General features: G+C 42.0%; 2 protein-coding genes across 5 annotated transcripts in view; one reads left to right on the top strand and one right to left on the bottom strand.

The window, feature by feature from the left end:
• Positions 1-912: 912 nt before the first annotated feature.
• nr0b1 (nuclear receptor subfamily 0, group B, member 1) lies at positions 913-2,423 on the top strand. The gene is made up of 2 exons (XM_033987094.2): positions 913-1,725; positions 2,063-2,423. Exons 1-2 carry the CDS (start codon positions 1,095-1,097, stop codon positions 2,302-2,304), a joined length of 873 nt encoding a protein of 290 aa, XP_033842985.1. The 5' UTR covers positions 913-1,094; the 3' UTR covers positions 2,305-2,423.
• A 3,687-nt stretch (positions 2,424-6,110) lies between these two features.
• The window catches only part of il1rapl1a (interleukin 1 receptor accessory protein-like 1a), a 215,128-nt gene continuing 204,509 nt past the window's right edge, over positions 6,111-16,729 (bottom strand). For 3 of the 4 annotated variants that reach the window (XM_055230656.1, XM_033987092.2, XM_055230658.1), the window contains 4 exons: positions 14,560-14,705; positions 10,727-10,873; positions 8,380-8,550; positions 6,111-7,254 (listed from right to left, as the gene is read on the bottom strand). In XM_055230656.1, coding sequence (XP_055086631.1) covers positions 6,533-7,254; positions 8,380-8,550; positions 10,727-10,873; positions 14,560-14,705 — 1,186 coding nt within the window. In that variant the 3' untranslated portion in view covers positions 6,111-6,532. The remainder of the gene's footprint in view (positions 7,255-8,379; positions 8,551-10,726; positions 10,874-14,559; positions 14,706-16,729) is intronic. The other variant, XM_055230657.1, reaches the window with a different exon arrangement.

The following is a 16,729-nucleotide window of genomic DNA, read 5'->3' as shown; positions in this document are numbered from 1 at the left end:
TTGTTTTGGGGACAATTTTGTAATTCTGCTCAGTCCAGACTTCTCTCCCCTTGTCACTGCACTCTTCCCTGTAACTGAAGCAAACAGCACTGAGTGAAAGCTCAAACTCATTGGCTTCTTTCAGGTGTGCTGCATCTTTAGTTTTCTGACCTGTTCTCCTGCCGCATCCTCCTTCAGTGACAGGCGAGGAGAGCAGTGAGTCATGACATCATAATTCACCAGCTCCTGTTTTCACGGTTAAATCAATATCAGTGTGTCCGAGTCAAGGTTGGAGACTGGCCTTCACAGCTCAGCTCCTTCCTACTTCTTTCTAATAGAAAATCATATAAATTGTCCCTAAAATAATTAAGCCTTCAGATCCATCCATGCCCTATATTTTTACCAGCAGCCTGGTGATAAACAGCGCTGCCAAAGAGTCAAGGTGATGCTGGGAATAGAAGTGGCCACTGAAGTCTTATCTGAGTCTCCTTGTCATTTTTTCACACGGGCAGTTTTTTCCTGTCAAAAAGTTTTACAGGTCAACTAAATGAACAAAGGCCTTAATGACCCAAGATGATTGAACAAATGCATGAATTACATTTAATATTCAGAAACCCCAGTGTGAAAAGGAGACATTTCTAAAGGTAAGGCTGTGTGAGCCTTGCAGTGACACAGGATGTACTCTGTGCTGCACTGCTTATGTGAGCTGTGTTCTGATAATAAAACAATGCAAATTCATCTACAAATGAATTCAAACAGGCCGAGGGCAATGGCTTTTGGTTAAAATAATACAGGCTAATTAATGTGACTATCTTAAATAATCCCTGCACTGAAGTTGCTCCACAGTTTACCTCTCCATCACAGTGTGCACCGCGGGGCGGGAGGCAGCAGGAGGTGGAGAGGAGGCGGTGCCACAGTGTGGGGGGCGGCATATGCACAGAGTGAAACAGCTCTTAAGCTCGGGGACAAACGGGAGTTATTATTTCGAGCCGCCCTTCACTCCGGGGCTATCAGGACTGAGAAATAACAGCGCTACCAGCTCCCGTGCCTGACCTCCAGCGTTTTGGCAGAGCTCGTGGGGCGGAGCGCAGCTCTTTGCTCATGTAGAAGTCGCCATGGCCGCGCTGGAGGGCTGCCGCTGTCGGGGCACCACTATCCGAAACAACAACAGTATTCTATACAACATTTTGAAGAGTGACAGCCTCGCCATTCCACAAGAAGAGCAACCTCAACTCCAGCAGCAAGCCACGCAGCACATGTTCCACAGGAGCTCCTCGTCCAGCAGCTCTGTCTCTCTGCAGGACCCGCGGCAGCAGCCGTGCTCGTGCGGCTCCACGCGCCGCCGCGGGGTGCTCCGGTCCCCGCAGGTCACCTGCAAAGCCGCGTCCGCGGTCCTCGTCAAGACGCTGCGCTTTGTGAAGAACGTGCCGTGTTTTCGCGAGCTGCCAGAGGATGACCAGCTGGCCCTCATCCGCAGCGGGTGGGCTCCTCTGCTCGTGCTGGGGCTGGCACAGGACCGCGTGGACTTTGACACTTCAGAGACCGTGGAGCCCAGCATGTTGCAGCGGATCCTCACTGGAGTGCCAGACCGACACAGTGAGCTTCTGACGGGGCAGAACAGAGCTGCAGCAGGGGTCTCTGTGGTGGACATCGAATCCATTAAAGCCTTTCTAAAGACGTGTTGGAGTGTGGATATCAGCACCAAAGAATACGCTTATTTGAAGGGGGCTGTGCTGTTTAACCCAGGTGGGTCATGGCTCAGACATTAGGCTGTTACACCTGAGTGACACATGCGCCTTTAAAATGTGCTCTTAACTGTGTGTGCCAATATCCTGCTCTTAGGCCTAATTAGGTCTGATGTGGAGATATAAATCAGTATACTTAAAAGGACAAAATAAACATGGACACAAAATGCTACATGTAAAAGACTTAAATTGCAACAACTCAAGTTCTATTGCCTAACAATATTCATGTATGAAAGAAAGAAAATATGTTTTGCACATGACAAAATGTGAATAAAAATGTGAAATGTAAAGTTATTCTCTGCAGAGTGTTCTGATGTGCTGTTTGCTCCCTGTTTCAGATGTGGAAGGTCTGCGGTGCCTTCACTACATCCAGTCCCTGCGGCGTGAAGCTCACCAGGCTCTGAATGAACACGTGAGGCTCGTGCACCGAGAGGACACCACACGCTTTGCCAAACTCCTCATCGCCCTGTCCATGCTCCGAGCCATCAGCCCCCCTGTGGTCGCACAGCTCTTCTTCAGACCGGTCATTGGGGCCGTGAACATTGAGGAGGTGCTCATGGAGATGTTCTACGGGAAGTAAAGGTTGGAAAAGTGGACTCTTGTTTAGGAGGCGTAGGGCTGAATTTACAAGTGATGGACTATAGTGAGTGTAAGTGCGCTCTACAAAAGAGGAAAGCTTTAGGAGGAAAACAATGCAGCTGCTGGAATTCATAACTTATTGTTTTTTATACAAACTATTTTTTTAATAAAACAAGAATAATCTCAACATTGCTTGCTACATTCTCATTTCTGTATAGCACATATCTGCATCATGGACACATTTGTATTTGAAGCATCTTGTTCGATAGAGCTGACAAAGACGTAAGCAGAGATAACTGAATTTACAAATGACGCATGTCTCCTTGAATAATCTGACTCACTCATTCAATTCAGCATAGTTTTTTTTTTCTTAAAAAGATTTTCCAAAGTGGCAGGTAGGTTTAGACTGGTTGTGAAGTGCCCCCTTACACCAGCAGAGTGCAACAGAACACCACCTTTTCCAGTGGTCCTGACAATTAATCCCCCCAAACTGCAGGCGATATTACAGAGCTGGCACTGTCTTTTTGGATATTGTGTATCTGTGTCATACACTATTGAAACAATGTGTAGAGCGAGATGTTTGCCAGATTGAATCACAAACAAACATTAAAAAAACTGCTTAGGTGGAGGTTACTCAGCACTATACACCCAAGAACACACGGTCCAGTGTTGTTCCTGTTCTTACTTAGTCCGTACCACAAAATGTTAAATATTCCACTAAATACATAAGACTAAATGTCGCCGTCTTTATCTCAATTTGTGGTTGAAAAAATATGACAAAGGAGTAATCGATTTTAAGAGGTCATTGTTCCAAAAGGTTCAGTAATGTTTTATGTGTTATTATTATATTATTGGATTGGTTGTGCATCGTTTGGTCCAATGCATTTTGAATTACCACCTGACAATGTGTATTAGTACTGATGATCCACAGTAACATATGTAGTGTAAAGTACTGCCAGCTCCTGGTCTATAGACCAACAAAATACAACCCTCTACCTCCCTCCACAGACACACTGTGGTACTGCAGCTGCAGGTCCACAGAGGCGCACGCGCGCCCGTCTTTGCGCGCGGTGGCTTGAGGTGAACTTATTCTTATAGTCCTGTCTGTCAGCTCTTCTCACTGGTCTCGATGGGGTCCATTTTCCCTTCAATTAAGCCCTTAATTGCCCTGAGTAATAAATAGTCTATTAATTCTGTGTTTGCTAATAAACCTCCATCTGTTTGGACGAGGCCTGCCAGCTCCAGCACTGACTGCACTGACCGTCAGGGCAACTAGTGTCTGACACTGCTGTGCGTAAAAAGGAATAGAGCCAGTGGTGGAGCGTAACGAAGTGACAGTAGTAAAGAACTGTACTTAAGAATACATTTTAAGTATCTGTACTTTAAAAAAGTATCCACTTCAAAATGTACTCCAGTACTTTTACTTCAATACATTTGAGATAAGGGTATCTATACTTTCTACTCTACATTTTTTAACAGAACTGAAAAGTAAGGTTTTTTTATAGTCAGAGCAGAAAAGGCTGGATTTATTTTTAACACGTGTAGTCTGAGCAAACAAAAATGTACAAATAAAAACCACCATGAAAAAGCAACAACTATTGATTAAATTGTTTCAGCACAAATCTTAATCTAAATCACTACATTTGAAGCTTCATTAGATCTCAATCTGTGCGAAATACTTTTAAGTTTTACTCTCTAAGTACATTTTAAACTAATACTTTAACTCGAAGTAGATTTCTTTCATGTGATACTTTTACTTAAGTAGCAAAACGTCCATGACTGTATACACCAGAGGCATTATTCTGTATACACCAGAGGCATTATTCTGTATACACCAGAGGCATTATTCTGTATACACCAGAGGCATTATTCTGTATACACCAGAGGCATTGTGTTTACACCAGAGACATTATTCTGTTTTGAAAGAGACGGGGCCTAAATATCCCAGCGGTTCCTCCGTTGAACTCTGACAACTCTTTACTTTTCTTTTTTGTTTGACTTTTGCTCTTGCTCTTACACTGTGTCCTGGTGCGTCTTCTCTTTGCCCCAGTTTCTGTTTTTATGTGGCTTCCCGTGGGGTTCTGGGGAAAACAGTAATGTTTCAGTGTTTACCAGCGCTCCATCACAAACACCCCTTGTAGGTACGCTTAATCCCCAGGAGAGGGCACTATTTGGCAGCACTCCACTTGCCGCTGTGTTTATGTTGCCAAATACAACCAGACATCAAAAAGTCTCCGAAGCTGTAAGCAACTAACAACCCCCCATCTTCCCCAGCCACTCAAGTATTAAGATAATGGGAGATAAATGACGCCGCTTCGTATTACAGTGGAATGTTTAACTGTGACTCCCTTTTTTCTAATAAAATATATAGCCTAAGTTATAATCATAGGACTTGCACTGTGGAACATTTTATTAGGGACATCAGACATAAATTTCATTAATGAGACGACTGTTTACAAACCCGCTGCATTACTGTCCCCCAGGCCTCGGTTCAGTAGCAGGATTAAAACTAATTGAACCTGTAGTTATTTACTGTGTGCAGTCAGCGGGATCAGAGCGCAGAGAGCGGAGTGTTTTTCCTCACGAGAGCAGCAGGAGACGCACGGCGGAGACGCACGGCGCGCGCTTCAGAGGCTCCGACGCGCGTGCCACCAACTGTACAAGATGATTTTTGCAGCGTTTTCTGCTCCAGGACTTCCAGCCAAAACACCAACTCAAAGGGTCGATCTATCATTAGTGGTTTTGAGTCTTCACTAAATAAGTCACATTGACTAATGAATATCTGAGTGTAATAGCTCTATTAAAGCTAATGCTCTGTTTGCTCTGCTCAAAGGAAAAGGTCAAACAAGGACACAGAAGGAAAAAAACGTCAAAAGAAAAATCAGTGTTTTAATGTGCAGTGCGAAAGTAAGGACAACTGATAATGATTGTGTTTCTATAAAGATAGACATTTCTTTCCAAGTGAAAATTGTGTTTATATATTTATATAAATATCTATATTATATAGAATACATATCTATTTGCTATGCATACTCAAAAATCACACCTTCAAATATATTTAAAAGTCTCTCAAAACACAAATGTTTTCTTTTCTTTCCTTAAACATAAAGTCTCCATATGAACCAAAGGAATGAGCAGGATGAGTATGTTGGTCAAATCAAAACATTGGAAAGGCTGTACTTTTGAATCTAAGAGTAGAGGACGTAGTATTTATTGGCGTCGGTCTCAAAAACCATCTTAATCTCTGAACAAACCAAAATCACATTGCAAGTGTACAAAACCAGCATTACACATACACAAACCCCTTTGATGATCAATGAAATGCAAATAAGTATGACTTCTCAAGCAAACTCTTTTCCATTACAAAAATAGACTTCTTTTTAAAATAATCTACAGATTTCTTTTAAGGTGAGGCATTTCACTATCACTCTAAAACAGCAAGGCTGTTTATTTCAATAGAAAATATGAAGCTTTAGAGAGAAATCTGTGAGTCTGTGTGATTGGAGAGGACTAGCACTGCCTCCCAACCGCTCCACCTGGGTCCACTCTGATACACTCGGCCTGCTCCTCCGTCTTTTTGCATATTCTATGATTTTTTTAAAGAGAGAATTATTTGAAACGACATACACCTTTCACAAGTATTGTCCAGGCAATTCTGAAGGTGTTAAAGTTCATGTAAACTACACAATGTAAAAAAAGAAAATACCCCCAAAAATACATGTTCATGTGTTACTTAAAAAATGAACAGCTAAAAAAATGATTGTAAAAAATATACAATTTTGAGTAACAAGATAAAGCAAAGTTCTACAGTAGTGAAGGCAACAAATGTGACTAAAACAAAAGACAAATGAAAGGACAAATAGGAAAACACTGATGCTACAAATAAATTGAAATATATGTACAGGACCCTGTTTTCCTTTAGTTGAGTGTATGCACGAGGAGATGGATTATATTAGTGTGCACAAATGCCATGAAGTCCTTTTTCATTTCCCCACATGTCTGATTCACTGTTGGATCAAACAGTGTTTCCTGTAATTCCACATAGAAAAATCCACCTGCTGCACAGGTGAGGTCCACATAGAAAAGACGTGTCCAAAACCGTTGTTTCCCAGTCAGTAGTGTTAGACTGCACCTTCTGGATCTCAAGGATCATTTCATGTCGGTAACGTCTGTGACAGCTCTCCTGGTCGGACGGATGACCTCTGAGCTGTCTGCAGACACTTGTTCTTCTACCAGATGACACTGGAGATGCTGGTTTCACGTGGCAGCAGAGGGAGCATGGCGTTGTTGGCATGGGCCTCCTCCAGGCTGTGCTCTCGACTCTTTCCGGGAGGCCGCTGTCCATTGAGCAGTGTGAGTGGGATGTTGCAGTAGGTGTGCTGGTTCCCCAGAGAGGACAGAGGTGGCAGGGTGCCTCCGGGGGGAATGTCAAACTCATAACTGCGGTAGTAGTGTTTCTGCCGCATGGTGGTGTGGTAGGTGTTGTGGAAGGACGAGCGCAGCTCTGGGTGGGCCGTGGCCATGGCTGTGGATGTGGCGGCTGCCATGGAGATGGCGGAGACTGTCTGCAGCTCTCCGAAGGGGCCCTGCTCGCTCACGTCCAGAGCCGGCTCGTGACTCAGCATGGGCTCTGTGCGCCGGAAGGGCATCTCGTACTGCAGCTGCTTCCAGAACTTGGAGTTGAGCTTGTTGCTCTTGAGGCCGTGCCACTTGATGACAGTGAGGGTTTTGATGGTGTGTTTGAGCGCCTCCACCTCTTGATAGTTCATGATGCCTCTGAGTTCGGCACACTCGATCAGAATGACCTTTATCTCTCCGGTCACTAACATGTTTCTGAGCCGAGTCTCCAGCTCAAAGATGCTCCAGCCTCGACGCACCACGTAATTTGGGGTCATGACTATAATGAGGCGCTTGCTCTGGTCTACGCAGCGAGCTACGTCCTCGATGTATGCTGAAGCAATGAAGAGGTAAAGATAAAAAAACTGTATTAGATAATATGCTGAAGAACATTTTAATATAAAACTGACAGAACTCTAACAGTGATTTACTGTAGCACAGGTTCTTAAGAGTGACATCTGCATTGGCACATATGAGGACATGAACACACACAACACACAGCACTGGTGATGGCTCTGCTGTCACTTCTGTGCTTAATCCTATGGCCTTGGGACCACCATTATAGAACTGCAAAGAATGGAAATAATTTTAACTTGAAATTTGACAGTTGGGATACCCTGAAATCCGAATGAGCCCTAGATTTAAAAAAAAAAAAAGAAGCAGTTTCAATATATTTTTATTTGGTCTCCAGAGAGAGGAGCAGAAATGACAGCAGCTGCTACAAGAGGAGAAAGACTGACGACAAGTACCTCCAAAGAGCCGGGTGTCGTCCGGGTAATGCTCATTGGTGAGACCTAAACATAAACATTTAGACAGTGAAGTCACAGGAGAAAGACTGCACAGACAGACAACAGACAACACAGCGGTGAAACGCATCCCCTCTCTGCCCGTTTCTTATCTCAAGTATGATTAATCAGATACCATGTTCCTCTGATTGGACATTCATCTACAATAATTCTGGCTTGGCACTGATGCTAGCGGCAATTTTCTTTTGATTAAAGGAAGGAGGCAGCTCAGTCAGCGGGGCTCAGAGACTCCTCACTTTTCACACTGATGTTTAATTCTGTCTGGACCCAAGTCGGATGTGTGTTTGAGTTTTATCTGTTCCTGAAGAAGCCCTGAGTAAAAACACTGCATCGCTTCTAAGTAGAGCAGTGTACCGCTGTGCCACTGATGGACAACTCAACAGAACACCGCTCATGAGAGTGTGTTCAGATGGAATTTATTAATGCATAGCCAAGAAGTTGGTACATTTGTTGAATATACCCACTGACACCATGCAGTATGAACTGTCTTGGTATATATTTTTAAATCCACTGCTGTTTCACCGTAATTTGAAAATAACTTGATTGCAGAAAACATGAAACACAAGACAGTGACAATGAATAACACTTCACAAAACATGTAACAGATGTGCAACCAGTTGGTAAAAAAACATGAGTAAAATGGTTTGACTTACTTCCTGTTGGAATGAGGTCTCGATCTGGAATGAAGAGCTTGTATCCATAATGCTTCTCCAGGACGTCCGGGAGGATCTCAAGAGCAAAGCGCTCCTCCTCTCTGGTCTCCTGGCTCCACTGGTCCGGATCCACTTTGGTGTAGGACAGGTAAGCATCATAGTCTTTGTTATCTATAAAATGAAGAAAAAGTAAATCCGAACCATGCTTAAATGCGGTGGGTCCATTGCATTGTACTTCTCAGCTTGATGAAGAAACAGCTGCATTTGAAAAAAAAAAACAAAAACATGTGCAGACTTGTTTTTGTCAGGACCATTATGTAATCTGCTTGCAGTTCAAAATAAAACAGTGCTTCTAAAAACTAGACTTACTTTGTCAACTTTCTGCAATGACTAAAATGAGTTCTTTTGCCATTTTCTAATCTAGACAAGTCCCCAATCCATCTGGGATCAGGCCTCGGAGGAAAATATCAACATCTGCATCTTTTATTTCTGATTTATAGTCAACTGCTATGCCTCTGAGCTTTATTTTGAAACTACAGAGCCAAGCATGAATATTAAGACCATTTCTTTTAACTATAGGGTAAGGGGTTGTATGCATTTTGAGCTGCCTTCCACCGGCCCCTGAAAAAAAGCAAATATTATGCACAGGTCCTTACGAGAGAAGTGGGTTTGGGAGTGGAGTTCCAGACAACAAGCCCCACTTCCTGCTTCTTCCTTAATTACGTTTAAAATGATCCAAACAAAAACTAAGTATGTCACGTTACCATGGACACATATTCTGAGTGAACCACGGTAACTCTGAGAGGACATGATTGGATTTTATATGATTCACTTATTACAAATACAAAAATATCCAAAACCTGCTTTCTCCACTTCCGACTGATTTCCCAGAGGAGAATGGGAACAGACAACGGAGCAGCAGTGGTGACATGCTCAGGTCCTAGTTATTAGCCAAAAATGGGCCAGACAAAAAGAAACAGGAGCAAGTTTGAAAAGTGGAAGGACTACGGCTGTACTCAGCACAATCCAGGCACATCAAATACGGCTTTTAAATTAGCATCAAACCAGGACCTGCAAATTAAGCACCTAGCTCAGTCTGAGAATCAAATGCACTTTTCTGACTCGTCCCAGATGGTGTGACTTAATCATGGGGAAGTCAACAAAACACTGTGTGATAGATAATTCATGCTACTGTAGAAAGAAACAAGCCAATTCAAAACTGAGCTCCACACAGTTTTTTGGGGGAGATGAGAGAGATGAGTGGATCTGAGTAAAAGAGAGACGCAGACAAATTATACACGAGAAAGTTAGTCCAATTCTGCACGGGAAACAAAAACTTGCTTGTAGTCAAATAGGGACATGAATTCCCATCTGATTGTCTTGACTTGGCCTTAAATTAAATAGATGCAATGATTTGTATTAAGTCGTTTTTAAGTGTTTCAGGCTGTTGTCACTTGAGAGTCCAGTAAATCTTCAAAATGCAGACTTTTTGCTCATCCAAAATAGTTCTCAGTCACCGTAGAGGAGAAATGACCAATTAAATACTTCAATTTTAACAGTATGGTGTTGAACTTTGTTGCATTTGCTCAATAGCTGAAACTTATTGCAAAAAAATAAAAAGCACTTTTACTGTGAGCAGGCTGGGCTTGCCTTTGCACAGATCTAACCTGTATCTTAGCCCGGTTATGTCAAGTGCTTGGCTCCACACAGAGAGGTCAAATGCCATCGTGTGAAGCATTACAAACATCTCAATGGAGTTAAACTGGTGTCGGATGCTCCACTAGAGAAGTTACGTAGTTTACTTTTAATTAAAATACAATAAAATCATTTGAAATTCATGTTCTATTAATTTAAAAAAAAGATACTAGTTCTATTTCAAAAGCAGGAGTAGTGTTTTGCGGCTTTTGAGCTCCCTCTCCCGTGTTTTATATTATCAACAGTGAAACAAAACACTTCCAGTTCTTGTATCTCAAACAGGTAAGTTGCTTTATGCCTGACTAGTCTCCGTACGCCGCTTCTTGGCCCGACACCAGAGAAAGGTGGACACATCATCTGGTGACATATTGAGACTGATCTCTTTTTAAATGGGAAACAAATTGAAAATCTGTCTTGGCTCTTCCCAATGCGCCTGCTGCACCTACACAATCACACATGCCACCGCTGCAACAAACCAGAAGAGGGGGAATGAAAAGACAGAAAAATGGCCCGCTGTCACCCGGGTAGCGCCATAACCACAGGGCTGCGGGATTAGGAAGATAAATCAACTAACCCAGTCTTTATGAGCTTTTTGAATAAGTAAACACATAGGTTAGAATGACAGGAAAAAAGGTAGAGGGTACTCCTTTACCTCCGTCAAGGTCCTCGCTGCCGAAGTGTCTCCTATAGCAAAGCATGAGCTCGATCTTGTAGCACTTGTAGAGGGAGATGAGGAAGATGAGGAGGAGAAGAATGGCTCCCAGGCCTCCTGCCAGCTCCACCGTGTACATCAACTCTGCTGAAACACACACGCGAAGCAACGGTAAGTTTCAACAAAACAAAACACTGACTAAATAAATAATACAATACGGCTCTCTGCAAAAGTTTAAACGTAAAAATAAATGATGTAATCTTGGGTACAAATTTCAGTTTTGTTTTGGGGCTGCAGTAATAGGTTCCAGACTTTGATGACGTGATCGTTTCAGGTGGAGGGTAGGGGCCTAAGAAACTCTGACAGTTTTTCAAAGAAATACCCAAACTTATGATTGAAAAATGTCAGTTCCTATCATTATTTGTTAGAGGCTGGCTCATCAAACTTGCCGTATTAATCTTGTGCGAGAATGAAGATATCGTGAAAACAAGTGTGAGTCAGAGAAGAACTTTGTGTCAGTTTTGGTTTCTCATTGATACGTCCAGTAATGTCTCTCGGCTGGCCTGGGAACGCCTTGGGGTCCCACCGGAGGAGCTGGAGGACGTGTCCGGGGTGAGGGAAGTCTGGGAGTCCCTGCTTAGACTGCTGCCCCCGCGACCCGGTCCCGGATAAGCGGAAGAAAATGGATGGATGGATGGATGGACGTCCAGTAACTATAGAGAGACCTTATTCTGCCCCTCCCACTTGCCTCTAAATACTACTAAACCACATTGTCTTTGTGATGGCACTTCACTGGAGAATTTGTGAAAAGTTTTGCTGCTAAAATCTGATATAAAGTAGGTTGATTTGAGTAAAACGCTCTATGTTTATGCGACCAACAAGTCAACACTGCAGCAAATCTCTGTGAGGCTTTAAAACAGCTCTGTAGTCCCTATAGAACGCATTTGCTGTTGGGATCAGCAGCTCCATGCAAAATAATACAACCCCAACGACGTAACTTCCAGAATAACGTGAATAGAATTCTGACCTCCAGCTCAATTTTAAACCATTGTGGATGTTGTAATGTCCAATGCAACCCAAACGAATCCTTTTGATGTTTTCCTCACACGAAAGTACAATTTAATATTGCCACATTTACATTACCGTGTGTTTTTAATACTTAAAAGCAATACAGGAGCGTGGGACCAACAATATGCAACAGACAAACACTTTTATCAGCTTTACAATATTAGATTAAACAACAGAAACTCCCAGAAAGTAGAAGAAGAGCTGTAATAACCTTGAATAGACCGTGTTTGAAACAAGTTTAGGGAGAAGAAGGTCTATATAAGAAAACTAGAGATAATGAGAAACTGGCTTGATTTCTTTTGGAGCAGAGCAGCAGTGACACAGCTCCGCACTTTGGCTGCCGTCCACACCGGGACACTCTTCGGATTAGATTGTATTTAAAACTGTAGTACTTATCTCACTCCTTCTGTGTAAAGTATTAGCTCTCTCTCCTCTCCCTCCTCCATTCCTCTTCTCTATTATCTCATCTCGATCGCCCCAGGGACACAGCTCAAGGAAGGATGACTTATGTTGTGTATTAAAGCGGCATTTACCTGGCTGGCTCTGCTTGAACAGCTCACCTTATATATCTGTCACCGAGCGTTGCAACACTCAGCCGTTACCATGACAACTCCTATGCAACCACAGCATTATTAGATTATCTGCACGGCGGCTGTATACTGCATAGTTTTATCTTCGAATACATAGGACTGGGTATTAGAACAGTGCAAGATGCTATGTGTCTATAACAGATTTCAAGTTCTAGCACAGTAACTTATTGAATACTACTTATATAGTACTTTTATGTCAAGTATTTTCAAAATGCAGTACTTATAGTGAGTACGGCAGTGATTCAGTCCCATGTACAACCAGGACATGCTATCCATTTGTTCTTGGGCAAGACAAGCACCTTTCTTAGGTACAAATATGATGTGTGAGGGCTTGTAATATGATGGCAGTAATATTAGTAGTAGTAATAGTAGTGTTAGGAGTAATTATAGTAGTAGCAGCAGAAAAACTATGTAGATACAGTTATTTTTTTCTTGTAGTTATTAAAGAAAACTAGTAGAAGTAGTAAAGCAAATCGTGGTTAGCAGTTGTACTAAAGAAGTTACGTGTGGTTGCAGAAATTTAACTTACTGTTTTTTTTACTTTAACTCAAGTAACAAAAAATATAAGAATATTACGACATGAATAATATATTGAAATACAAGCCTTCAGCCTCACTACCCTCCTTTTCCCTGTCAGCATTTCTGCAGAGACTGCCACAGATCCGCTGCAGGCCATACAACTGTCCACTGATGCATTCTGGGAAAAAGATACATGAAATAAACATTAGAATATCGTCGAAGAGGAAGACGGCGTTTGTACTTGAAGTATCTTGAAGCGTCCCTCTTCAGCTTTGAAATAAATGCAGAACTCCTCACACACTGGTCTACAGAAGCAGTTTACTGAGTCGTAGATTAAAGCTCGCTGACAGACGCAGGAGCACTGGAGAATTGTAATTGTGGTAGGCAAAAATGGCTGGGCGATCATGGGACGCAAACAGACCAATTTGCTGTTTAAAGAGCCATCAAACTGTGAGTTTTTAAGGGTGACAGCCAGTGTGTGCAAACGGTTTGAGACGAATAAGAAGAAAAGAGATGTGGCATTGTGAGAGAGACAAGTGCACAGGAGACTGCCAAAGCAAGCACAAAACAAAAGCTGTGAAGATGTCCCATTTACTTTTACAGGTGAGCTCGGCACTATTTGAGCAGTGTCCTTCGAGACGACAAAACCGCTCTCTCACAAAAACACTTCTTTGAAAAGTTGGCTCAAGAGTGGCTCAAGGTTTTACATTTCTGCTAATTTTAGTTTGGGTGAGATGAACATTTTTTCCATTTTGTTGCAGTGAATCTCAGCCTGTTCATTAATGAATTATAATAAAATGTGATTTATTTTTAAAAAAAAAAAAGATCGGGCTACAATGTTCATCCGCTAAAAGTAATGTACCTCTTTATGAGCAGCACATGCGTTCTCGTGCATGAGGTCCCTGTCCATCTCAGGGTCAAGGTCGCTTCTTTCATACTCAGGGATGCTTTTCAATGTTAAACTAATTCTAATTCTTTCAGATACAGATGTGAAAAGATGTGAAAGACGGTTGTAAAGATGTACACAGGGCCAAAGCAAAATGCAATATATTTGTTGAAGGTTCATTCTGTCTTCTTTCTTTTTGTCATACAGCAGTGCTTGATTTGTAGAAGCTTTCCCAACTGTTTGGCAAAAGAATTTAATCAGCCCACAATACACAATGTCATCACCTGCTTCTGATGAAGGCTACAGGAAGCAGACGACTGGTAAACAAAAACCTGTCTGAAAAGAAACTTCTAAAACAATATTGCGAAAATACAGAAGTAAAGACTCACAATAAATGAGGATATGACCCATAATAATAATAATAATAATAATCTATGACTGGACCAAAGACTGATGTCATGGACTTAAGATGTTTTTCCTTATGAATTATATAAAATGTTTACACGTAGGGCTGTAGTCAGTTCAAAAAACTTGAGCCAAGATCAGAAACAGATGCAAATGTTTTTGAAGAAACTGTTTATGAACCTCTCTAGACATCCACAGAGCCGTATTCCCACTTGACTGATGGGATGACGGAGCCTTGAATATTTGATCTTTCACACAGTTTTAATGAGGAGATAAAATGGCAGCTATAGAATATACGGAGTGGAGTGTGTGAAAGTTTGAGCTGTGATTTTGACAGAGATAGCGAGCGGTGAAAGAAGTCTCACTCTGTCTTAAGATCTGCATGGTGGCGTGTCGACGGCCGTTGGCGTTTTCCACGTAGCAGGAATAGTTGCCCATATCCTCCTCCTCTAGCGCATCTATCGTCAAGGAGATGACCACTTCCTTTTCCCCCAGATGTTCCTTTACAACCCTGAAACACAAAGAAAGCCTTCAGCAACTTCACATAAAACACAAAATGACCTTGTTCTATTCAGCAAACGCAGTTCTCTTATTTTTTCCATTAATAACATGAAAAAAAGTATTACACCTCATTAAAGATCCCCTGTGTAACTTTTTGTTGCATAGTCTGCCACATGCTTGTCACTATGGAGATGATGTTATCGCTTTGCCTGGAATATTCCACAGTTTGACGTTAAACTACCTTGCTTTTATTCAAAATTACTGGAGTTTTTATTGCTAAACGTTGAACCATTCCGGGCATAGGATTAACATCTCCATGGAAACAAACAGATGGCTAATGCTCCATCAAAAATGTTGCATAGTGCACCTTTAAAATTTAGCATTATCCAACTTTACTTTCAACAATTCTGCTCGTTCTGAAACTTCAACAAGTCGGCCTAGCTTGCTACTGATGCTAAGTTAAAAATAAGCAGTAAAAATGTGCAGTACTACTATCCACCTGCAATATATACGACTTACTACATAAATACAATGGCCCGTACACAAAATGTAAGGCAAAGTAAAACCCCTCCGTTATTGCCCTCATTGTACCACTGCCACACGCGCACGGCTCCCCCTGTGTGTTACTGTAAGTACTTCACGCTATGTTAATTCTTTTCTCTGCGCTCAAAACATATGAGAAATGAAAATCAATAAGGGCTCTTCCTCGGCGTGTGCGGGAGGGGGAATCAAATAACGGCCATGAGGAGGAAATCTTTTTATAGCGGCTGCCATGGTAACGGGGAAGGAAGGAGAGAAAGTAATATTCCATAAAGTCAATGAGTGTCCCCCGCTGGGCTGCTTGAGCCTCATACACACTACTTAGCCCACTTTGAACGGCGCCCTCCACTGCACTGGTGATGCATGGCCAACAACAATGTGCAAATGAGAAAGTTGATTGTTTATATATTTGTGTCTGCTGTATCATGTGTTAATAAAAGCGATGCGTGAGGTAGAGGAGTACAAGTAGGAGGGTAATGACTTTGAAGCATCTCTCCAGTCACTGCTTCAGGCTGATAAACTGCCTTGTTGAAGAGATTTAGAACGGGTAATTGAATGTGTATCACGGGTTTTAACTATGAGTGTCTGACAACGAGGATATTTGACTTTTTTTTTTCCTTGAATATTTCGCCACTGTGGAATGCTGGCGCTTGGATAGAAGGAAGGAGCAATGGGAATAATTCATGGATCTCGAGGGAAGGCGGGGAACTTTGAAGCCTGCCTCTTTATATTAGCATGTACGCTACGAGCAGCCGACACAGCTGATGGGGACCGGCCCAGTGGATAATGACCGCGCGGACGCTAAATGTGGGGCTCACGTGTGAAGGAAGAGGGGTGGGGGAGGTGGGGAGTTGGGGTGGAGGCAGGTCTAGGTTAGTTACACGGGCAATTAGCTGCTCATCTCCCCGTGTTGTTTTTAGTTAATCCATATACACATCAAAGTGAATGAAACACGAGGAGGCACACGGGAGCAGCTTCCTCAGTGCTAACGATACTGTCGCTAAAACTAGAACCAGTTGTTGATATTGATACTCAAATTTAAGACAAGTACACAATTATAGATAACTCTCACCAAGTACTATTACTTAAGTCTTATGGAGTCTTGAACCTGCAAAGAATTTGGTTCTAAGGTAAAAAAAAAAAAAAAAAAATGAGGACACTGATGCATAAATAAGCAGTGGTGGAACATAACAAAGTAAAAGTAGTAAAGTACTGTACCTAAGCAAACTTTTATGCATCTGTACTTTACTTAAGTACATGTTAAAATGGGTTACTTCACTACATTTGAGAGCATGTACCTATACTTTCCACTCCTCTATATTCTGAACAGGACTGATTTATTATTATTTTTATTATTTTTTGAGGTCTGCTGAAAAGGCTGAAAGTTTATTTTTAACCCCAAAACAAAAAATATACAAATAAAAACAAGTAGGGAAAAAAAACAAATCTATTGCATTGTGTCTGTTGAACAAAATTCAGCACAAATCTGTATCA

Source organism: Periophthalmus magnuspinnatus, chromosome 21 (genome assembly GCF_009829125.3).
Source record: "Periophthalmus magnuspinnatus isolate fPerMag1 chromosome 21, fPerMag1.2.pri, whole genome shotgun sequence".
NCBI lineage: Eukaryota > Metazoa > Chordata > Actinopteri > Gobiiformes > Gobiidae > Periophthalmus > Periophthalmus magnuspinnatus.
This window is presented reverse-complemented; position numbering and strand designations above follow the sequence as displayed.